General features: G+C 43.8%; 1 protein-coding gene across 3 annotated transcripts in view; it reads right to left on the bottom strand.

The window, feature by feature from the left end:
* Window positions 1-25,695, bottom strand: part of AGRN (agrin) — a 185,352-nt gene that overhangs the window by 87,557 nt on the left and 72,100 nt on the right. For all 3 annotated transcript variants that reach the window (XM_068118853.2, XM_068118854.2, XM_068118855.2), the window contains 6 exons: window positions 24,878-25,021; window positions 24,483-24,601; window positions 21,660-21,762; window positions 16,158-16,403; window positions 9,025-9,363; window positions 8,717-8,833 (listed from right to left, as the gene is read on the bottom strand). In XM_068118853.2, coding sequence (XP_067974954.2) covers window positions 8,717-8,833; window positions 9,025-9,363; window positions 16,158-16,403; window positions 21,660-21,762; window positions 24,483-24,601; window positions 24,878-25,021 — 1,068 coding nt within the window. The remainder of the gene's footprint in view (window positions 1-8,716; window positions 8,834-9,024; window positions 9,364-16,157; window positions 16,404-21,659; window positions 21,763-24,482; window positions 24,602-24,877; window positions 25,022-25,695) is intronic.

Raw genomic sequence — 25,695 nt, 5'->3', positions numbered from 1 at the left:
CTTTGGAGGGAGAGTTGAGAAGTGGGGCATTTGCCAACGTGGGAGCGCACTATTTCATAGAGGAGGAAGATTTGTGGGGGAGTGGCAGCGGTAAGAAGAGATCATTAACAAGGTGGTCATTAACCCACACATGCTACAAAACAGGTATGGACCCAAAGAGATATGACATTTTAGGTTATCATTTAAAAACATGTTTTGAGTTGTAAAAGGGAAAAGGATAATAAATAATGAGCAAAGGAAGGAGTAAGAGGGAAGAATGGGAGGAGATCAAGTATAGGAGGACTTGTTGCGGGTATATAAGTGCTGTATTTATGTCCATGTGTGTATCCATTGTTATGTGGAAAAGGGGGATCCATAGATCCAAGGGGGACCACATTTCAAATCTGGCCTCCAAAGCCAGTCGGCGACTGGGCATCCTCCGTTGTGCGAAGTCCTTCCTTGGCACACCTGAGCTCCTCACCACATACAAGGCTTTCATCCGCAGCTCAATGGAATACTGCTCTCCCCTCCGGGCTGGTGCTCCTGCCTCACACCTACCTCGTCTTCACACTGTTGAAACCAAAGCATTCAGAATCATTGGAATCTCCCGCGATGAAGCTAACTCCAAGGGCCTCTCACTCACTCACCGCAGGCAGGTTGGTGGTCTTTCCGTCTTCTACCGACTCCTCTCTGGCCTTGCCCCCCCAGCTCTCTCTGGGCTCTGTCCCGCAAATATTCCTACAGGTCGCACAAGATCTGCCTGCAACCCTCTTATGGTTAAACTGCCAAAATCAAGACTCTCTGCTCACCTTCACTCCTTCATTCCTCTTTTCTCCCACCTCTGGAACAAACTCCCTCACTCTCTTCAATCCCACTCCACCCTCCAGGTCTTTAAAACAGCTGTTCACCACCATCTCTTATCTTCCCCCCATCCAAAACCTTGATCTTTTCTACCCCCGCTAATTTCACCCCAATTCCACTTTTTTGAAATACCAACTTCTGTCCTGGAAGTCCTTGGTGTCCCTGTGTTTTATACTTCTCCCTCCCCCCCCCCCTTCCCACGCCTCCTCCCCCCAAGCCCTCTCCCTTCCACACATCTCCCTGCTCTCAAATGTTGTGTTTGTGTGCTTCCCCTTCTCTCCCCATCTTGTCTTCCGCTCCCTCTTTTTATATATTTTGTTTGTCTGGTTGATTTGTTTGTGAAGTAAATGTTAGCTCTTTCACGAGCCTCGATTCAGTATACAAAAAAAAAAAATATATATATAGACTGCATTGTAACATTGTCCGTGTGCTTCGAGTAGATTAGATTTCCATGTATCAGAGACCTGTCAGAACAAGTCATCTTGTAAAATGTGACACTGGGGAGGCAGCATATGTAATTTTTAGACAGGATAGTCAGGGTAACATTGTATGCGTAAACGCCTCGTGTTTGTGGGCATGACCAGGTGAGGACTTCAGGTTACAAAAAGGGCACACGGAAAGGCGTCACACACTTCAACTAGAACGGCACTCAGTGGAGCGCATACCTCCGCCAGGCTGAACAGTCTACGTTTTGTATCCCACTGATAGATCAGATCTGCATCCGGACCTGAACCAAAATCTAATCGGTGTGTTCTTGTCACTTACCCAACTCATTCACCAAGTTTCATAAGTCATCCACAACTAACCCCCGCTCTAGTAGGGAAAATGGGCTTTAAAATGCATGTTGTTGTTGTTGTATCCACAACGTTTTGAAATATCATGCTACATATCGTTTTTGGACCTATCACTCAATGTTGAAGAATCATTTTAAAGTTTTAAAAACCCTCGTATCTGGATCCGGAGTCAGATATTCACCAAAATCGAATCGATTCGTCCTTCTCACACACACAACCTGTCTACCAGGTTTTGTCCAAATCCGTCCAGAACTTTTTGAGATATCGTTTTATATATCGGTTTTAGCCCTATCTCTCAATGGTGAGGAATCACTTTAAAAAATTCTCAGATCCAGATCCGGATCTTCACCAAAGTGTAATAATTTTGTTCATGTGACACACTCAACCTCCCCACTAAATTTTGTCCAAATCCGTCCACAACGTTTTGAGATATCCTGTTCACAAACAAACTGATAGACAGACAGACAAACAAACACAAAGGCATCAGGCGGCAGCCTGACAGGGATGACGAAAATCGAGAGAATCAACAATTAATTGATCGATTTTTTTTTTTTTGTATACAAGATCGAGGCTCGTGAAAGAGCTAACATTAATCACACAAAAAGTCAAACCGACACAAACCAACACATGAAACACAAAATAAGGGGAGCGGTAGACAAGATGGGGAGAGAGGGTGAAGGACGCAAACACAACATTTGAGAGCAGGGACATCGAGAGAACTGTGGGAGGGAGAGGGCTTGGGGGAGGTGGGAGAGGGCTTGGGGGAGGTGGGAGAGGTATAAAACATATGGACACTGCAAGGACTTCCAGGAAAGAAGTTGGAATTTCAAAAAAGTGTATCTGGGGTGAATTAGCGGGGGTAGAAAAGATTAATTAATTGATAATAACATTATTAGTAATAATAACATAATAACATGATTAATAATAACACGATTAATCGTGTAATTGAAATAAATAAGTAATCGTAAAATAATTAATATCTGAATCAATTGGTTAATAGCATACCTAAACCAGCGCTGTTTCATCGGAATCTTTATCTTTTTGAAAATTAAGTAATTAGTCGAAAAAATAAATAAATTAATCGATGAAATGATTGATCAATAAATCGAAAATACCCTTGACAGCCAAATCACTTGGTCAGTCCTGGCCAAATATCAGCTTCTTAGCTCACAATATGCCTGAGATATTACCCAGATGAGAAAGAAAATAAATAAGTACGAAATAAATCGATAATAATTAAGTAATTAATCAATTAATTAATTCATCAAACTGGACAAAACAGCAACACAATGCCCCAAAGGAAGTTGTCAGAAATGCCCAGTACTAGTTAATAAAACAAGCAAATACCGACCCTACGGGCGAAATATTTCACCTGTTAAGATTCCCCCTGTAGGGTAAAGGGAGGCTCATATCCGTTGTAGGGGTTGGTTCTACAGTAGTGACGCCAATTTTTTATTTTATCCCAGAGTTTCTTCGACCCCCTCGGAGTATGAAAGCACCATTTAGGTTTTTATTTATTTATTTATTTATTTTCTTCCTTCACTGCCAATTTCTGAGCTGTATCTCAGAGCCGGCTGGGACTTTCGGAATGAAAGCTCGCATCAATAATGGGAATAAAAGGTATTCAGGGTTGACCTATTTTTTACCTTGACCTAATTTTAAGGTCGTGACCCAATTATAGACATTTCAACATTTTTCAAGATAACTTGAATAAGGTTTGTCCGATCGGAACGAAATTTCCCTCACTAGATACCATTGAGTAAAGTGCATTTATGATTAATTTACATCATAAGCACTGCGAGATAAAGGTTAAGGTCAAAAGGCAGTCTGAATAAAATAATGTGGTGAAGGTGAAATGGCGACATAAAAATCAAACCAACATGGTTTTGTCATCGCTCAATTTTACCATTGTGGAATCTCAGAGACCGCTTGACCTTCCAAGATGTTCTTGCCTCATAATAGTGTACCTGCACTGAAGTTGTGCACCTGATATTTATATTTTCACCCCTGTCTGTCTGTCTGTTTGTTTGTTTGTCTGTCTGTCCGTTTGTGAACAAAATATCTCAAAAAGTTGTGGAGGGATTCAGACGAAATTGATCAAGGATGTAGCGTATGTGACAAGGACGAATTGATTAGATTTTGGTGAAGATCCGGATTCGGATCCGGCGACGATAAATTTAAAGTGATTCTTCACGATTGGGAGATAGGGCCAAAAACGATACATAGCGGGATATCTCAAAAAGTTATGGACGGATTTGGACGAAACTTGTTGGACATGTTGTGGTGTGACAAGGAAGAATCGATTCAATTTTTGTGAAGATCCTGTCTGGATCCAGCTTGTAGAATTTTTAAGTGATTCTTCATCATGAGTGATATGGCCACAAAGGCAGAGGTATGCTTTCTACTGAGTGCCAATCTGGTTGATGAGTGTACCTGACCTACTTTTTTGGATTGTGACCTCCAGTCACGTGAAAAAGTAAGTACACCCCATGTAAAGTTTTGACTTTTTCAACATATTTCAACATACAGCTATTTGATCTTGATCTTCATTTCAACAATATTGATAGATAAAGGTGATATAATATAACAAATATCATGAAACTTTTACTTTTTGGAGTCCATTGTATAATTTAAGTAAACATAAATGCAAATTTCGTATGTGGAAAAAGTAAGTACACCCTTGGCTCAAAAAAGGTGGTATTGCCCCCTTTGGCAGAAACAACCTCAAGTAGGTATTTCTTGTAACTGTCTACCAGTCTCTGACATCGACTGGGAGCAAAATTTTTGCCCACTCCTCCATGCAGAATTCATTCAGCTGTGCGATGTTTGAGGGGTTTCTTGCATGCACAGCTCATTTCAAATCCCCCCACAACATCTCGATGGGATTTAGATCCGGACTTTGACTTGGCCATTCCAGAACCCTCCATTTCTTTCTTTTCAGCCATCCCTTGGTGGATTTACTAGTATGTTTAGGGTCATTGCGGATATCCTTCCGGATATCAAATCCTTCCGGATATCAAATCCTTCCTTCCGGATATCAAATCCTTACTCTTCTCCAATGGCTTGATCTCCGATCATCAATTTGGATTCAGACCAGGTCATTCTACTCTGGACATGTCGCTTCTGCTGTCTCAATAATGGATGGAGGTCCTCAATGCCAAACAGGAAATCAGAGCTGTCTCCCTCGACATATCACGTGCCTTCGATACGGTCTGGCACCCAGCTGTGCTCACCAAACTCTCCTCCAATGGTACCCATGGAAATCTCCACGCTTGGCTTGCGGACTTCCTCTCTGGTCGTAGTCAACGTGTGGCCCTGAATGGATTTCTCTCATCGCCCCTTCCTGTTCTTGCTGGAGTTCCCCTATGTAGTGTTCTGGGCCCTGTGCTTTTTCTGGTCTTCATCAATGATCTCTCCGACTCTCTGGAAAATCCTCTCCGTCTCTTTGCTGATGACTCCACTCTCTGCCGCTCCATTCCTCATCCCTCAGATCGGCAGCCTGCAGCCTCCTCACTCTCTGCAGACCTGGACAAAATCACAAACTGGTCAAACAAGTGGAACATGTCTTTCAATCCTGACAAATCTCACACTCTTACAATGTCTCTCCGAAAAGACCAACTGGAAAACCCTCCCATCTACTTTCTCAACAATCCTCTCCAAGAAGTTCTGTCACTCAAGCTTTTGGGTCTCACTATCTGCCATGATCTTTCTTGGGAAAACCACATTTCCAAGATGGCCTCCAAAGCCAGTCGCCGACTGGGCATCCTCCGTCGTGTGAAGTCCTTCCTTGGCACAACTGAGCTCCTCACCACATAAAAGGCTTTCATCCGCAGCCCAATGGAATACTGTTCCCCCCTCTGGGCCGGTGCTCCTGCCTCACACCTAGCTTGACTTCACGCTGTTGAAACCAAAGCTTTCAGAATCATTGGAATCTCCTGCGATGAAGATAACTCCGAGGGCCTTTCACTCACTCACCGCAGGCAGGTTGGTGGTCTTTCTGTCTTTGACCGACTCCTCTCCGGCCTTACTTCCCCAGCTCTCTCTGTGCTCTGTCACCCAAATATTCCCTCAGGTTGCACTAGATCTGCCAGCATTCCTCTTATGGTTAAACTCCCAAAATCTAGGCTCTCTGCTCACCTTCACTCTTTCATTCCCCTTTTTTCCCGCCTCTGGAACAAACTCCCCCACTCCCTTCAATCCCACTCCTCCCTCCAGGTCTTTAAAACAGCTGTTCACCACCATCTCTTATCTTCCCCCATCCAAAACCTTGATCTTTTCTACCCCCGCTAATTCACCCAAGATACATTTTTTCGAAATTCCCACTTCTTTCCTGAAAGTCCTTGCAGTGTCCATATGTTTTATACCTCTCCCACCTCCCCCCAAGCCCTCTCCCTCACACAGTTCTCTCGATGTCCCTGCTCTCAAATGTTGTGTTTGTGTCCTTCCCCCTCTCTCCCCATCTTGTCAACCGCTCCCCTTATTTTGTGTTTTATGTGTCGGTTTTTGTCGGTTTGACTTTTTGTGTGATTAATTTTAGCTCTTTCACGAGCCTCGATCTTGTATACAACAAAAAAAAAAAAAAAATGGTCATGTTGCAAGGTCCACCTTCGGTTGAGCTTCAACTTTCCGATACATGGCCTCACATTATCCTCAAGCACCCTCTGGTACAATGAAGAATTCATAGTGGATTCTATGATGGTGAGCTGCCCAGGCCCTGATGCAGCAAAGCTGTCCCAATCCATAATATTTCCACCACCATGCTTTACAGTTGGTATCAGGTTCTTGTGGTCAAATGCTGTCTTTGGTTTTTGCCAAACATGTCTTCTGGTACTGTGGCCAAATAGCTCTACCTTTGACTCATTTGTCCAGAGCACATTGTTCCAGAAGTGCTGGTCTTTGCCGAGGTGTTCATTGGCAAACTTTAGTCTTGCCCTGATGTTATTTCTGGACAGCAAAAGTTCCCTCCTGGCACACCTCCCATGTAGATCAAATTTGTGCAGCCTCTTTCTAATGGTAGACTCATGCACTTTGACATCAACAGTGGCAAGAGCTACCTGTAGGTCCCGTGATGACATTCTGAGGTTCTTTGAGACTTCTTTCAGCATCTTGCGGTCTGCTCTCGGGCTGAACTTGCTGGGGCGGCCTGGCCTGAACAAGTTGGCAGTTGTTTGGAATCTTCTCCACTTGTAGATGATCTTCCGGACAGTCGAATGATTGATTTCAAATTGTTTGGCGATCTTTTTAAATCTCTCCCCAGACTCGCAGGCATCTATAATCTTCTTTCTGAAGGCCTCAGAGAGCTCTTTTGATCTAGGCATGTTGACGCCACACACTTCAACAACAAAGAGCAAACCAAACTAAATGTCTGAGGTTTAAATAAGACAGGTTCCTCCAAGATCCTCTCTGACGATGTTCTAATCATTTGCACCTGAGCTGGTGCACCTGATTCTAATTTGAGGTATTTGAAGTAGTGATAAATGTAGGGGTGTACTTACTTTTTCCCCAATGCGAAATTTGCATTTATGTTTATTTAAATTATACAATGGACTAGAAAATGTAAATGTTTCATGATATTTGCTATATTATATCACCTTTGTCTATCAATATTGTTGAAATGAAGATCAAATAGCTGTATGTTGAAATATGTTGAAAAAGTCAAAACTTTACATGGGGTGTATTTAATTTTTCACGTGACTGTAATTAACAAAAAAATACCTTTTTGATCCTAACTTGAATAAGTTTCCTCTGATTTTCATGAGTTTTATGGATATATTGCAGAAGGGACGTGTTTTCTAAATATACACTCTATCTATCTCTCAATGTTGAAGGTCATATGGCAGTCCGAAAAAAACATGCCAACATTGGATCACGGGCCAAGGGTAGGTCATGGGCAGTCAGGTTGAGACAGCATTTTTAGATAGTAGGTTGTAGACAGCAACCGCCCAGGGTAGTACTGCCGTTTGGACTTAGGAGCGTTAAAGTGTTGCCCAGAACCATCTTACACTCTCTGTGATAGGATTGCTGGTCTTACTTTCTGTCTCACTCAAACGATATCTACTGGGCTAGTTTCAATTTCTCTTTCTTGCAAACGATCATCATACGCTTTTCATGATACACTTTTCTTCTCTTTTATATAACGACTGGACTCGATGAGGCCTATATAGTCCGTGACTGCAGCCTTCAACATAAAAAATAAATATAAAAAGTCACCAAGGGTAAGCCAGTGGAGGCTTACCCTTGGCAATCACTTTATGATTACAGATATTTAGTTTGAATTGCAATTAGATTTTTGCTGCAAACAATATATTTTCCCAAAATAACTTTTCTCTTCATTTTTATTTTGAAGTATTCTGGCCAATGTATTCAATATTTCCAAGATCCTAATTTTCATTGTTTCAGAATGAAATTTTGCATCAATAATGGGAATATAAAGTATGCAGAGTTGAGTTAATTTGTTTTTGACCTTGACAAAATTAAACGTTATGATCTAATTATAAACATTTCAACATTTTTAAGGTCATATGGTGACCCCACTAAATAGACCATTTACTGCAACTTTAATTTTGATAGTTAGGCCTCCTTATTTTCGAATTATGCCTCTTTATAAAACCTTTTGAAAATTTGCGACACTACCACCCACAAAGGAAGAAAATGGCAAAATGAGCAAAAGCTTCTTTTTTTTCTTTTTTTCAAAATTGATGGAATCAACGAAGCTTCACTAACACAATTTCAGGGTGCCTTCATTAATCCCTGAAAGTTTTAGCTTTCTTGGTAAAATCCTCTCAGATGAGTAGAAGATACATACATGCATGCATACATACATACATACATACATACATACATACAAACACATACATACATCAAATACATACATCATATCGTTTCCCTCCATTATACAGCATGTGGAAGATCATATCCATCAAATAATTGTCAAAGACACTTGCAACAAATTGTGTTCACGGTTTAAATGGTCCTTGTAATAAAGTAAATGGTACCACATTGATCCAATTTTGTTTGATAAGAAACTAAACAATTGATACTGAAACAAAAGTGTGTATTTCAGTTGAAGGATAAGTTCAAACCTGGACAGTTTGAGTAGTTTGCAGTGCTAGCAGCCATTATTCCATCAGGGCAGCAACCATACCATGTGTTGTCGCATGATGTCTTGAGGAAAACATCTTTCACTTCCTCGTCATTGACTTAAAGGTGTAAGATGGAAACACAGACAGGTGATTAACTATATGTTTTCAAAAGTGACGCAAATTTTTAAAATCTGGCCTTGTCACAGAGTTTCAGGCCTTCTGTGCCTCAAGTTTCCAGATAAATTCAACCGTTAAGTTTAACAATAAATCCCCCCCAAAAAAACATGGTAATCAGATCTGAATCTTACAAAAATTCCCACTGCTCCATCCGTCATCTGTGTCTTCAGCATCAGGCAACAGAGCGGGCTGAAGCGTTCCGCTGCCATGTATGCGCCAGAAGGGAGCAGGTGTGATTAAGTCAGGTGGCGGTGTAGGTCTTCCTGCAATAATTGGTGATTTGGGAAGGAATATTCGGAGTGGTTTTTCAAATAGTGCCAATGGTTTTTCACTTGGTGGAGATGCAGGCGAGTCAGGGCGTGGGGGTTGTACAGCAAAGACAGAACCTTGCCTTCTCAAGATCGGAACATGGGTTGCTGTTGGCCACTTGAGCAGTGCAAAGGGGTTAAGGTCCACAGAGGAAAAGATCCCTGGGGAAGGAAAATATGTAAAATTGGAACAAAGTGCAGTGGAATCTCAAATTCTCACTCAAAATTCTAGCTCTGTATGTGGTACTAAAGGTTACTTCTACCAAAACAAACAAAATGTTACTTCCCTTTTGCATCATACAGCATTACAAGTAATAAAAGATAACATACAGAACATCCAAAAACGAAGTAAAGTGAAAAGAGATGACAGAAGTGGGGAAGGTATTGAGGGAAAGGAGTCGTATCAGAACAACCAACAAGTAGACATACTTCAGGGCAAGTCCGCATAGGGAATTCATCAGATTTGGGCTGAAGGAATGAATTACTCACTGGAGGACATGGAAGTGGCAGGAATTCCAAAAGATTGTTAACCGCTTGATCTTAATGAGACAGAAACTATCCGGCACAACAATGGGCTGAGCGAATGTTTCTGTTTAACCCATGGGCAAACGATGATTGAACAAGAAAAAAAGGACATAAAATGTCATAGCCCCACTGTGGTTTTCGTAATTTTGCTGCACGGAGTTAAAGGCTGTCAGACGGCCATCTTTGGTCAGATGACAAAATAAAATCTTCCGCATATTTATACTCTCATGTATTGTCTTTGTGCCAAGTTTGAAGAAAATCGGTCCATGCATGTCCGAGAAATTGTTGGAGACACGTTTAAGTAACAAAATGGCTGCCAGTTGGCCATCTTGGATCTGATCTTGAAAACAAATTACGTGCATATGTAAGCCATAATTCATTATCTGTGTGCAAAGTTTGAACAACATCGGCAAATGAATGTCCGAGAAATGGTTGAGGACCTGTTCAACCTGTAGTTGTTAGTAACAACTGACAACTAACAACTCGGTTTCAGAATCATTGGAATCTCCCGCGATGAAGCGAACTCCGAGGGCCTTTCACTCACTCACCGCAGGCAGGTTGGTGGTCTTTCTGTCTTCTACCGACTCCTCTCCGGCCTTGCTCCCCCAGCTCTCTCTGTGCTCTGTCCCCCTAATATTCCTACAGGTCGCACAAGATCTGCCTGCAACCCTCTTATGGTTAAACTGCCAAAATCAAGGCTCTTTGATCACCTTCACTCTTTCATTCCCCTTTTCTCCTGCCTCTGGAACAAACTCCCCCACTCCCTTCAATCCCACTCCTCCCTCCAGGTCTTTAAAAGAGCTGTTCACCACCATCTCTTATCTTCCCCCATCCAAAACCTTGATCTTTTCTACCCCCGCTAATTTAACCCAGATACACTTTTTTTTTTTTTTTTTTCTTTTTGTTGAAATTCCAAGTTCTTTCCTGGAAGTCCTTGCAGTGTTCATATGTTTTATCCCTCTCCCACCTCCCCCCCAAGCCCTTCCCCTCCCACATTTCTCTCGATGTCCCTGCTCTCAAATGTTGTGTTTGTGTCCTTCCCCTCTCTCCCCATCTTGTCTACCGCTCCCCTTATTTTGTGTTTTATGTATCAGTTTGACTTTTTGTGTGATAAATGTTAGCTCTTTCACGAGCCTCGATGTTGTATACAAAAAAAAAAATCTGGATTTTTACAGCTAAAATGGCCGCCAGTCGACCGTCTTTGATTGCATTGCGAAACAGAATGATGTGCATATGTATAGCATGTCATTGTCTTTGTGCAAAGCATGAACAAAATCGGTCCATATATCTCTGAGATATGGTTGCGGACGCACGGACGGACAGAGGAGACCAAATACATAAAGCCCCCGTTTTCGGACTAAGTCCAACGGGGACGAATAATAATGCAATCGGAGGATTTTCCAGGAGACCTTTCAATTAACGAAAAATGAAACAAAAAGAAGTAAAAACAAGTAAAGACACAAATACACTGCCCCCATGCCAAATAATTAAATATCCCACAGCGCGGCATTGCCGGGGCGCCTCAGGCACCCGGCCATACCGCAGTGCAGCTCATACAGAGTGCATTCGGAGGGAGAGGTGTACAATAATTGATTGATTAATTGTATTTTTTTTCTTTCTTTTTTTGTATACAAGATCGAGGCTCGTGTAAGAGCTAACATTAATCACAAAAAGACAAACTGACACATAAATCATATGATAAAGGGAGCGGGAGACAAGATGGGGAGAGAGAGAGGGAAGCACACAAGTACAACATTTGAGAACAGGGGCATCGGGAGATCTGTGGGAGGGAGAGGGCTTGGGGGGAGGAGGCATGGGAAGGGGGGGAGGGAGAGGTAACAAACACATGGACACAGCTCGGACTTCCAGGAAAGAAGTCGGAATATCAAAAAGGTGGATCTGGGGTGAATTAACGGGGGTAGAAAAGATCAAGGTTTTGGATGGGGGAAGACAAGAGATGGTGGTGAACAGCTGTTTTAAAGACCTGGAGGGAAGAGTGGGATTTAAGCTTTTTGATTGAGTTTGTTCATTTGAGATTGAGTTTGTTCATTTGTTCATTGAGTTTGATTGAAGATTGAGTGAGGGAGTTTGTTCCAGAGGCAAGAAAAAAGAGGAATGAAAGAGTGAATGTGAGCAGAGAGTCTAGATTTTGTTAGTTTAACCATAAGAGGGTTGCAGGCAGCTCTTGTGCCACCTGTAAAAACCTTTAAAACTTTGTCTGTAAAACCTGTAAACTGTAAAACCTGTAAAACTTTGTCTGTAAAAAAAAAAAATTGCAAAAAAAATTGTCAGTAAAAGTCCTCAAATCAAGTCGATAAAAGTCAGAAGTGAGGGAGTTTTTTTGTTTTTTTTGTATACTGAATCGAGGCTCGTGAGAGAGCTAACATTTACTTCACAAACAAATCAACCAGACAAACAAAATATATAAAAAGAGGGAGCAGAAGACAAGATGGGGAGAGAAGGGGAAGCACACAAACACAACATTTGAGAGCAGGGAGATCTGTGGGAGGGAGAGGGCTTGGGGGGAGGAGGCGTGGGAAGGGGGGGGGGGTGGGAGAAGTATAAAACACAAGGACACCAAGGACTTCCAGGACAGAAGTTGGTATTACAAAAACGTGGATTTGGGGTGAAATTAGCAGGGGTAGAAAAGATCAAGGTTTTGGATGGGGGAAGATAAGAGATGGTGGTGAACAGCTGTTTTAAAGACCTAGAGGGTGGAGTGGGATTGAAGAGAGTGAGGGAGTTTGTTCCAGAGGCGGGAGAAAAGAGGAATGAAGGAGTGAAGGTGAGCAGAGAGTCTTGACTTTGGCAGTTTAACCATAAGAGGGTTGCAGGCAGATTTTGTGCGACCTGTAGGAATATTTGGGGGACAGAGCCCAGAGAGGAGTCGGTAGAAGACGAAAAGACCACCAACCTGCCTGCGGTGAGTGAGTGAAAGGCCCTCGGAGTTCGCTTCATCGCGGGAGATTCCAATGATTCTGAACGCTTTGGTTTCAACAGCGTGAAGACGAGCTAGGTGTGAGGCAGGAGCACCAGCCCAGAGGGGAGAGCAGTATTCCATTGAGCTGCGGATGAAAGCCTTGTATGTGTTGAGGAGCTCAGGTGTGCCAAGGAAGGACTTCACACGACGGAGGATGCCCAGGCGGCGACTGGCTTTGGAGGCCAGATTTTAAATGTGGTTTTCCCAGGAAAGATCATGGCAGATAGTGAGACCCACAAGCTTGAGTGACAGAACTTGTTGGAGAGGATTATTCAGAAAGTGGATGGGAGGGTTGTCCAGTCGGTCTTTTCGGAGAGACATCGTTAGAGTGTGATATTTGTCAGGATTGAAAGACATGTTCCACTTGTTTGCCCAGTCTGTGATTTTGTCCAGGTCTGCAGAGAGTGAGGAGGCTGCAGACTGCCGATCTGAGGGATGAGGAATGGAGCGACAGAGAGTAGAGTCATCAGCAAGGAGACAGAGAGGATTTTCAAGAGAGCCGGAGAGATCATTGATGAAGACCAGAAAAAGCACAGGGCCCAGAACACTGCCTTGGGGAACTCCAGCCTGAACAGGAAGAGGAGATGAGAGAAACCCATTCAGGGCCACACGTTGACTACGACTAGAGAGGAAGTCCACCAGCCATGCATCGACATTTCCATGGATACCAAAGGAGGAGAGTTTGGTGAGCAGAGCGGGGTGCCAGACTGTATTGAAGGCATGTGATATGTCAAGGGAGACAGCTCTAATTTCCTGTTTGGCATTGAGGACCTCCATCCATTGTTGAGAAAGCAGAAGCAGCATGTCCAGAGTAGAGTGACCAGGTCTCAAACCAAATTGATGATCAGAGATCAAGCCATTGGAGAAGAGGAAAGATTTCATTTCTGAAGCAATAATGGATTCCATGACTTTGCTGATAATTGGGAGAAGGCTGATTGGTCTGTAGTTGCTAGGATCTGTTTTTGCACCTTTTTTGTGCAAAGCGGTGATGTTGGCTGATTTCCAAGCAGATGGCAGATGACCTTGAGCAAAAGAGAGGGTGAAGAGAACAGAGAGAGGTAGTGAAAGAGCAGAAGAACAGGATTTTAGGACCCGTGGGCTGATGCCGTCAGGTCCAGTTGCAGAATCAGAGTCGAGGGTTGACAGAAACATTTCCACCTTGTCAGGAGGAAAGGACACGGAGTGCAGGAGCAGCTGGGTACGACTGGGTACGGTGGGTACAGAGAGGGATGGGTTTGGGACACAATATTTAGAGGCAAACACAGAGTTGAGGCATACAGCTTTTTCACGTGCGGATTCAGCTCTGTAGCCGTTTGAGGTAAGGGAAGGGATGGAGGGGGAACAAACACCAGAATCAGATTTGACCAGACGCCACCAGGATTTGTAAGATGGAGACAGATAAGAGAGTTCGGTCTTGAGAACGGAGAGATATTGTTTCCTGGCTCTCCTGAGGGTGGACAAACACTTGTTTCGGGCTTTGTGAAAGGAAATGAGATTTCCTTCCGTTGGATTTGCTTTCCAAGAGACAAAGGCAAGTTGTTTCTGGGCAACAGCCTCACCATAAGATTCCGTGTACCATGGACGGGAGGAAGGGTATGACAACTGAAAATAAAACTCAATAAAAAATTTCCACAATATATTTTCTTAATCAATTGGCTAATAGCATAACTAAACCACTAGTGCTTTATCCGAAGATGTATCTTTTAGAAATAAGTAATTAATAAAAAAATAATTAATTAATTGATTAATCAATAAATAATTAATTAATCAATGAAATGATTAATCAATAAATCAAAAATATCCTTTATGGCCACATCACCTGGTCACTGTCATGTCCAAATATTAGCTTCCTAGCTCAAAAGGTGCCTGAGATATTGCCCAGAAGGGAAAGGAAATATATATGTACTTAATTAATCGCTAATAATTAATTAAATCCACAATTAATTGATTAATCAAAAAACAAAAACTACCGTTTTTGAGAAAGGACTTGCTCACTATTGTGCCGAAATTTCAGCTTCCCAGCTCAAAGGATGGCTGAGATATCGCCCGGACAAACAAACAAGAAAGCAAGAAAGCAAGAAAACAACGAGTGTGAAAACTGAGTACTCCCTTTCAGCGTGCATCACTGCCGAGCCCCCTTCGGTGCCCAGCAATGACGATTTGCAATGCCTGGAGATGGCATAGGAAAGGTGCGGTGTACAACAAACAAGAAAACAAACAACCAGAGTGAAAACTGAGTACTCCTTTTCAGCGTGCGTCACTGCCGAGCCCCCTTCGGTGCCCAGCAATGACGTTTTGCAATGCCTGGAGATGGTATAGGAAAGGTGCGGTGTACAACAAGAAAGCAAGAAAATAACCAGAGTGAAAACTGAGTACTCCCTTTCAGCATGCGTCACTGCCAAGCCCCCTTCGGTGCCCAGCAATGACGATTTGCAATGCCTGGAGATGGCATAGGAAAGGAGCGGTGTACAACAAGAAAACAAACAAACAACCAGAGTGAAAACTGAGTACTCCCTTTCAGCGTGCGTCACTGCCGAGCCCCCTTCGGTGCCCGGCAATGACGTTTTGCAGTGCCTGGAGATGTCAAAGGAAAGGAGCGGTGTACAACATTAAGTGAATTGAAGGTTTGGGAGAAGGCTGGGCAGCTAACCTTACACTCAAAGCAAGCCTTACTGTATCTTTGGCCTGGGTATCAGAAAGCAATTAGTATGAGAAAAAGCTTTACAAAAGTCTTGTAATGTCTGCAAATATCTGGAGCTTGATGGAGTTTTGCTCTTCCCCTCTGGGATGGCTCCCCCGCTTCACATCTTGCTCAGCTAAACGCCGTGGAAACTAAGGTCTTCACGATCACTGGAATCTCCCACGATGAAGGTGTCTATGGACCTATCACTTCGCCATCATGGACAGATCGGTGGTCTCTTTGTCTTCTATCACCTCCTTTTTGGTCTTGCACCTCTACGTTTTCTGTGTTTTGTTCCTTCTATCACCTTCTTTTTGGTCTTGCAAATCCCTACGTTTTCTGTGTTTTGTCCCTTCTATCACCTCCTTTTTGGTCTTGCACCCTCTACGTTTTTGGTGTCTTGTCCCTTCCTCCCTCACAAGGGATGCACATGGTGCACCATCAACCCCCTTCTGGTGAAATTCCACCTCTTTCCAAATTTACTTCTTGAGAGTTTGCATCTACAGTACATCCATCTTGTTCAACTCCCCCTCCCACCCCCCCCCCCCCCACCCCCGCGTATACCCATCGTTCCTCCCCACACACCTTATTTCTCCAAGTATCCCTCTACTTTGTCCCTCTACCCTGCTGTTGGTGTGTTCCCCCTCTCTTTCTACTGTTCCTTTTGTTCCGCTACATCCTCATTCGTTATATGTTCTAGCTCCTCCCTGAGCCTCGACTTGTCGACACAAAGAGAAAAGTGTAGAGTACAGTCATAGTACGGTTAATTACCAGAATTTCCACTGCCAGATCCTTCATTTTTCCCATCCTCTGTAACAGAGGGTGAGGCCTTGGTTGGCCATGAAGGCCATGGGTTGACCACAGGAGGTTGTGAGGGATGTCGTTTATTGATATCGACAGAATGTTCTGGTTTTACGACACCATCAACACCTGGCTTGTTCCATGTGGAAGGAAGAGTCTTGCTTGGAGGCCAATGGTGCAATGTGATGGGGTTGATATCCACAGGAGGTAAAACGCCTGGGGAAAGAGAATGCAGCCACAATCATTAGGTAAAATGGCAGCCACAATAATGAGGAAAAAATTTCCAATGCCAGGAATGCTGCACAACCACAATGGCACAAGCACATTGACAATGTGGTATGAGTTTTGATGTACACATTAGAGATGAATATTGTCATGAAAATGTATCTAAGTTGAACCCAGGTGCGATGCTCTCGCTAACCACTGAGAGGCGTCTATAAGAACTCGGACGACCGTCGCTCCGAGACACTCCTGTGACATTTAATCTATGACATGTAGACTCGAATGGTGCGTATACGTAGATAATCTAGGCTTGCTTGCATCGATTGATATTATTGAACTTTCTCCATGATTCCATGATCCTGATATATATTGCATGATTGTATTTTTACAGGATGTTGCCAGAGATCAAATTGTCATTAAACCTACTATCAGGTCAATGTCATGGAACTGATTTTCATTACAAATATTATCCAGGAAGGCCTCACATCTGTTCCAAAAACAACGATAGAATCAATTATACTTGGTATTAAAAACCTAGGAAAGACGTTAAAGATGTATGAGCACCATTGACTTAGATGCTACAGGATTTGTAGCCTGGTGTTGGCTTAACGGTTAGGGTGCTGGCTTGGGACCCTGGGACCCTGCGTTTGAATCCCGGTGTTGAAATAATGCCAGGGGGGTTGAATCAGCCTGTTAATCCTTCTGAGGTCGGAAAATTGAGTATCACCTCACTGGTAATATTGGTGCACTGCATCAGGGGCACAAACGCGCTTCCAGAGAAATGATGCAACCAGCAGACACAGGCTGCATATGAAAAACAACAACAGGATTTGATCTCTGGCAGAGATGAAGATCTTCCCACATTCTGGTGAAGTGCCATTTGTGGACATTCATGGTCTTTATAATGGGATGTGACAGAGCGATTGCATCAGCTACACGACAGTGATAGGTTGAAAGGCGTTAAGCGAGCGTCTTGCTAACACACGCCTAACCCTTAAACGCGGACAAAAACACATCTATAATGCACACAGCTAATTAATTACTTGTTTAATTAAATTGCAATTAAAACAAATACCATGTTTTATGTTTGGGTTGTATACTGCAGTACAAAATGATTGCGAAGGCCACCCTACAGTGAAAGAGCGAGTGCGTCGGCTACCCTACAGTGATAGAGCGATTGCGTCGGCTCCCCTACAGTAATAGAGTGATGGCGTTGGCCATCCTACACTCCTACAGTGATAGAGCGATTGCGTCAGCCACCCTACAGTGATAGAGCGATTGCGTCAGCTACCCTACAGGGATAGAGCGATTGTGTCAGCCACCCTACAGTGATAGAGCGATTGCGTCGGCCACCCGACAGTGATAGAGCGACTGCGTCGACTACCCTACAATGATAGTGGTTGCGTCATCTACCCTACAATGATAGGGCGATTGCATCAGCTACCCTACAGTGATAGAGCGATTGTGTCAGCCACCCTACAGTGATAGAGCGATTGCGTCAGCTACCCTACAGGGATAGAGCGATTGTGTCATCCACCCTGCAGTGATAGAGCGATTGCGTCGGCCACCCGACAGTGATAGAGCGAGTGCGTCGACTACCCTACAATGATAGTGGTTGCGTCAGCTACCCTACAATGATAGGGCGATTGCATCAGTTACCCTACAGTGATAAGAGTGATTGCGTCAGCTACCCTACAGTGATAGAGCGATTGCGTCAGCCACCCTACAGTGATAGAGCGATTGCGTCGGCCACCCGACAGTGATAGAGCGAGTGCGTCGACTTCCCTACAATGATAGTGGTTGCGTCAGCTACCCTACAATGATAGGGCGATTGCTTCAGCTACCCTACAGTGATAAGAGTGATTGCGTCAGCTACCCTACAGTGATAGAGCGATTGCATCGGCCACACTACAGTGATAGAGCGATTGCGTCGGCCACTCCACAGTGATAAGAGTGATTGTGTCAGCTACCCTACAGTGATAGAGTGATTGCGTCGGCCACCCTGCAGTGATAGAGTCATTGCGTCGGCCACACTACAGTGATAGAGCGATTGCGTCGGCCACCCTACAGTGACAGAGCGATTGCGTCGGCTACCCTACAGTGATAGAGCGATTGCGTCGGCTACCCTACAGTGATAGAGCGATTGCGTCGGCCACCTTACAATGATAGAGCGATTGCGTCAGCTACCCTATAGTGATAGAGCGATTGCGTCGGCCACCCTGCAGTGATAGAGCGATTCCATCAGCTACCCTACAGTGATAGAGCAATTGCATCAGTTACCCTACAGTGATAGAGCGATTGCGTCAGCCACCTTACAGTGATAGAGTGATTGGGTCGGCCAACCTACACTGATAGAATGATTGCGTCGGCCTCCCTACAGTGATCGAGTGATTGCGTCGGCCACCCTACAGTGACAGAGGGATTGCGTTGGCCACACTACAGTGATAGAGCGATTGCTTCGGCCACCCTACAGTGATAGAGTGATTGCGTCGGCCACCCTACAGTGATAGAGCGATTGCTTCAGCCACCCTACAGTGATAGAGTGATTGCATCGGCCACCCTACAGTGATAGAGGGATTGCGTTGGCCACACTACAGTGATAGAGCGATTGCTTCGGCCACCCTACAGTGACAGAGTGAATGCGTCGGCCACCCTACAGTGATAGAGCGATTGCTTCAGCCACCCTACAGTGATCGAGTGATTGCGTCGCCCACCCTACAGTGATAGAGGGATTGCGTTGGCCACACTTCAGTGATAGAGCGATTGCTTCGGCCACCCTACAGTGATGGAGTGATTGCGTCGGCCACCCTACAGTGATAGAGTGATTGCGTCGGCCGCACGACAGTGATAAGAGTGATTGTGTCAGCTACCCTACAGTGATAGAGTGATTGCATCAGCTTCACTACAGTGATAGGTTGAAAGGCGTTAAGCGAGCGTCTTGCTAACACATGCCTAACCCTTAAACGCGGACAAAAACACATCTATAATGCACACAGCTAATTAATTACTTGTTTAATTAAGTTGCAATTATAACAAATACCATGTTTTATGTTTGGGTTGTATACTGCAGTACAAAATGATTGCGATGGCCACCCTGCAGTGATAGAGCGATTGCGTCGGCCACCCTACAGTGATAGAGCTATTGCATCGGCTACCATACAGTGATAGAGCGATTGTGTTGGCCACCCTACAGTGATAGAGCGATTGCGTCGGCTACCCTACAGTGATAGAGCGATTGCGTCGGCCACCCTACAGTGATAGAGCGATTGCGTCGGCCACCCTACTGTGACAGGTGCCCTTTCCCATCCAATTACAGTCACATGGCACCATTTCTAAGATTATATCACTACCGAGTGGTGGGTCGTTAAACCCTAATGAATAATAACAACAGACCAAAGGGAAGGTAGTGGTAGAAGGGACGTTTCACTCTCTCGGGTGGACGCACTCACTCTTGCACGGCCCAATATAGTACATCTGTGAATCTCAATGAGAATGTAAAATGAAGTGAACCAAGTGACAAAAACATTATTGATAACACATAGTACTTGTTGTTGTTGTTGTTGTTGTTACAGTTGTCGTAGCTGTGGTTGTTGTTTGTGTGCTCCTTCCGTGCCAATCACAGTTTTTCTAAAGCGTTTTTTATATATATTTTATTTGAAAATTATTATTTATTTATTTTCTAAAATCACCTAAGGATTTTTTTTTTTTTTTTTTTACATACTGAATCAAGGCTCGTGAAAGAGCTAACATTTATTTCACAAACAAATCAACCAGACAAACAAAATATATAAAAAGAGGGAGCAGAAGACAAGATGGGGAGAGAAGGGGAAGCACACAAACACAACATTTGAGAGCAGGGAGGTGTGTGGGAGGGAGAGGGCTTGGGGGGAGGAGGCGTGGGAAGGGGGGGGGGGGGGGTGGGAGAGGTATAAAACACAAGGACACCAAGGGCTTCCAGGACAGAAGTTGGTATTTCAAAAAAGTGGATTTGGGAAGGTAGTGGTACAATAATAAAATGGCACCGTTGGAACCGCTACATTAAGTTTCAAGTCCTACTAAAAGGCATGTTTGGGATTAAATGGACACTACCATTTACAACCTCAACATTTTTGTTCCAAGTTCATAGATTATTAGTTTTACAACAGTACCATTTATATTATTCTACCACAGCTGGAGGGAGCCCTTTAAAATAAACGTGACACACATGGGAGGACGGACGCACGGCACCTTTTATAGTACATATAGGTAGAATAGTCGGAAATAATAGCAAAGACCTGCGTAACCCCCGCAATAAAGCACTGCTTGAGAGAATACTATGTGTAGTTATATGGGCGGTGTATAGACAACAGACCACTGCCGCAATCGCTGAGGCCGATCTTCACAAGGCCCGTGAAGGCTATGTGCCTAAAATCATATTAGCTGTCATTTTGGTCATTTTACACTGAAGGGAAAACTTATTGGGTGAGCGTGGCAATTGTGAATATGATAGCTCCAAAGATGTCTTTAACTTTGTGTAACAGGAAGGCACCAACCAACATGGCGGATGTACATTAGTATAGACATTGTAGGTGGCGTCAGGCAAACTTTCCAACCAACGGGTGGAACTCAGACACATGCATGTGTCATGGGCTTTTGAGCACCTCGTGTCAAACTCGGACAGTGTACAAGAGATTTATTAATTATAAAAATACTACATGCATGGGAGATGCTGAAGTCGCGTGTAAGCTAGTAACACCACCATGGATGACATCACATTCATTACGATCATGCACAGCCCGCACCAACATCTCAGCGAGCCACAACCCTGTAGTCGGCTTAATATACTTCAAAGATCAAAGGACTCAAAACAACGTCCCAAGTTGACAAAGCAGAATAAGCCTCATTCGGAGAGAATCCTTTGTCAAGGCCAGATGCATAGAATATTATGATAACAGACCCTCCAAAGTCAGACACAGTTACTTGCCAGGACTGGAAATAGGTCACAGTGTGTCGCTGCTGCCACAGTCAGGATAGGCAATTTAATGAAATCCCCCACACACGCACACAGGGCTACTTTTATAGTATAGATATGGATCGTGAATATGCAAATTTAGGTAAATTTACATTTTGTGTTCATGGAAGAAAGGAAGTTAGGTAAATAAATACCTGGGATGTGGATATACCAAAGGCTTGATGGTGATGTGATGATGATAGTGTCATAGTTCATGTCAAATGATGTCTGTTTCTATGTGGAAACCGAGCACACCCCACCTGGGCAATGTCCATCTTTCCATAAGAGGTCCCGACCTTGGCGACATGCAATGAGCCGAAGCTGGCACTCATCTGCATATGTGACATTGTCAGCTCCGCACACCTGTACAGTCAATATTTCACACATAAAACATTACCTGTGCCACACAAACCTTATGCACAAGAGAACTGCCATGGAATCACTGTTTTGTCACATTTTCTGGCCTTGCTCCCTCTGCTCTTTCAGCCCTATACCCTTGCATGACACAAGCTTTCTTCCTGTGACGCCTTCCTTGCTAACCTTCCAAAATCCTGGCTTACTGCTCACCTTCACTCCTTTGTTAACCTTTCCTCCCATTTGTCGAACAATATTCCTGATGTGGAGCAATTGCTCTCTTCCCTCCATGACTTGAAGATGCCAGAGCACCACCATCTCATGTCATTCTCCATCTCCATACACATTATATTGTTACGGTTTTGTAAAATGTACCCTGAAAGAGAGCATTCGCGTACTCGTAGGAATCCCAAGACAGTTATTTCTTAAATTGATGTGGGAGGTAGACCTTTGCCGATTGCCCAGGAGTTTGGAGGGGAAATACATTGAGGTTTGTCTGTATATTCCCGGTGTAATGTTTCCCCATTTGCTGTGATCTCTCTCTTCCTGTCGATCCACCATCGGTCCATTCCATCAATCTCTCAATCTCTCACAATCTCTCACAATCTATCTCAATCTATCTCAATCTCTCACAATCTCTCTCAATCTATCTCAATCTCTCACAATCTATCTCAATCTCTCACAATCTATCTCAATCTCTCTCAATCTCTCACAATCTCTCTCAATCTCTCACAATCTATCTCAATCTCTCTCAATCTCTCTCAATCTCTCACAATCTATCTCAATCTTTCTCAATCTCTCACAATCTCTCTCAATCTCTCACAATCTATCTCAATCTCTCTCAATCTCTCACAATCTCTCACACAATCTCTCACACAATCTCTCACAATCTCTCACAATCTCTCTCAATCTCTCACAATCTCTCACAATCTCTCTCAATCTCTCACACAATCTCTCTCAATCTCTCTCAATCTCTCACACAATCTCTCTCAATCTCTCACAATCTATCTCAATCTCTCTCAATCTCTCTCAACCTCTCACACAATCTCTCTCAATCTCTCACACAATCTCTCACAATCTCTCACAATCTATCTCAATCTCTCACAATCTATCTCAATCTCTCACAATCTCTCTCAATCTCTCACACAATCTCTCTCAATCTCTCACAATCTCTCACAATCTATCTCAATCTCTCACAATCTATCTCAATCTCTCACACAATCTCTCTCTCAATCTCTCACACAATCTCTGCCAATCAAATCATGACCTCCCAAACCCTCCCCCTCTTGCAATATTTGGCCCAACACAACCCTGCATGGTCGCGTTGGGTAAGTGAGGAGTCAAACCATTGCTCCGAACTGCCTCTTTCTGATCTTATCATCTTCTTCCCGGATGAGTGATGGCGCCATGTCCTTCCTGTATGTAAGACTGTATAAGAGCAATACATTTTAGGGGTGTGATAAGCCCCGAGGATTATCCGAGGATGCAAGTCTGCCTTTCCGTGTCTGTCGCCCTTTGCATGCTTTGTTGTAAATACATTTGTAAGTACATGCTTTGTTGATTGCCTGCCTGTGCAAATAAGATGGCTGTGGCTTGCTTGTGAATCCATGATTGATGACTGCATGTTTATGTGTGTAAATAAATAATTGTTCTCTCTTTAAGCTGCCTCGTTCGTATCCTTTCTTTGATTGATCCGACATAGCGTGTACGTAGTGGATAGACGGGCATTTTGCCCCACTGTTTCACTTTGGTAGTGCTTAGCCAACATTTACCCATGGTTCCCTGGGCCGTAGTATTAGTTGGAAGATGGGTGACCACTGAGGGTGTGGACCCTAACTCAGGTAGTTAAACCACCGAGTATGTAACACGGCTGTGGACGTGAGGACCCTGCTTGGTGTAATTGCTTTTGCCTGCGTCCGCGATTGGTTGACATCCCTCTGGGCCATGGAGTTATCCGTGGTTTGAGGGCCTCAGGATTGGCAGTGGTGGCAGGTCTGAGTTTACACCTCGTGAGCCTGGTGCCTGTGCCGATACCATAACAATATTTTCCACCCCAATTAATCCTCCCCGATCCAAACTCTCGTATACACACAGGTTGCTATGTTCTTCCCTCACCTCTCTCTTTTCTTTCATCCTCTTGGTTGTGATGTCCACCTGTTGTCCCAACGTCTTCGCTGCTCTTCCATGAGTATGTAAAAAAAAAATCCCTACCTGCCTTCCAAAATCCAAGCTTACTGCTCACCTCCTTTTTTACTCACTTCTCTCCATTTGTGTAACCATCTTCCTGAGTAACAATATTTCTCCCCATAAGTGTAACCATATATCTGAGTAACCATATTTATCCCCGTATGTGTCACCATATACCTGGGTCAGTTCAATCTGATCCTTCTATCCAGATCCACACCACATCCCATGTCAGTGTTCATTCCCATTTATGATCCTCTATGTTCTCATTAAACTTCCCATAACCCACCACTCTTACTTGTAGGTTCCGATGTTTCGTTTCCTCTCCTCTCTTTCCTCTTTTTCTGTTTATTTTTTAATTTTTACATTTCCTTGTTTATGTGCACCTGTTGTTTCACTGCCCTCGTAAACTCTGTGGTGCCACTCTTCCTTGAGCCTAGATTTTGTATTAAAAATAAATAATAATATACTACTCTGGACTAACACCTGTGCCGCTTTTGTTATTGTTCGTGCAATTTGAGCACATTGCGACTTCTCGGACTTACCGGGTGAGGGCTTTTGAGTGAACACGAGAGGAGGCATTCACAAGACGCCTGACCATTCTTTTGCACGCACGATGCACCATCCTTGCACGTCACACCCCAGCACGTTTTGGGTGGTTCAGCTGAAAAGGAAATGTCAAATTTCAACAAAATCAAAAATTTCAAAAATCACTATCTGAAGCCAATGGCTGCAAGCTTTCCAATTATACTCTGAATATGAAAGAAGGTTCAATGTTCAAGAGCCTCCTTGCATTGCAGGTAGGAACCTACCTTACCTTTTGCGTTTGGTAATAGCAGAACCATATTGTACTTGAGTCGTTATTTAATTGGTAATACCACGACCACGACCAGCGATGAAGATCGACATACACCTCAATCCATCGCAGCACGGTTCCCACCTTTTTTGCATCCGTTTGGTCCAAACATCTCGCCAGTTGGGCACTGATCACACTTTGCTCCCAGAATGCCAGTCTTGCAGGTGCACTGTCCTGTTTCCTGAAGGCAGTCGTCCCTCGCAGAGCCCCCAGGGTGGCACAAGCAGGCTGCGAGTGATGGATATACGCAATAATAGCAAAAATAAACTTTGGCACTTTTACAATATGTTCTCATGAAATCTGAAGAAATTATCCTGTTTTCTTTCTCAGATCTAATGAGAAACGTTAAGGGAAATAGGATTATTGGGATGGGATAAAGGGGTCTGCGTGCATAGAACATTCGAAGAGAGGGAGGGCATTTCATTGTATGTACTTAGTCTAGTAGGAAGACTAGGTCCCCCTGCACCCCCCGGAGATATACTTCTAATCAGTGTTTCTAGATTGGAAAAAATGTGTAGAAAATGACTAGCTATGGCCCCAAGCTGAAAAAATGTCCCACATACCATTTTTATGCAAATTACTGCTGCAAATTTTATGCAAAATTATGCAAATTTTATGCAAATTTTTGATGAGGAGTAGAGTTGAGGGGTCTTTGAGGGCTTCATCGAGGTGCTCTCGGTTGCAAGACTGGGTCATTCTGAGAAGCACAGCAGGGTCAGAGATCATGATGTTCTCCTCCTCAGTGAATCTCTCCATCAACAGCCTCTCCATTGCCTCACACACTGTTTTGAGGCAAAAGAGGGACTTTGCGTAGGCCTTTCCACTGAGAACACCTTTGAGAGATCCACTTGTTACTAGTTGTGCCTCAAAGAGAATCTCTGCATATCCAGAACCACGCATCT

The sequence above is a fragment of the Myxine glutinosa genome, chromosome 6, assembly GCF_964187855.1.
Source record: "Myxine glutinosa chromosome 6, kmMyxGlut1.1, whole genome shotgun sequence".
Lineage (NCBI taxonomy): Eukaryota > Metazoa > Chordata > Myxini > Myxiniformes > Myxinidae > Myxine > Myxine glutinosa.
The sequence above is the reverse complement of the archived record's forward strand: the minus strand, read 5'-3'. Positions and strand labels throughout refer to the sequence as shown.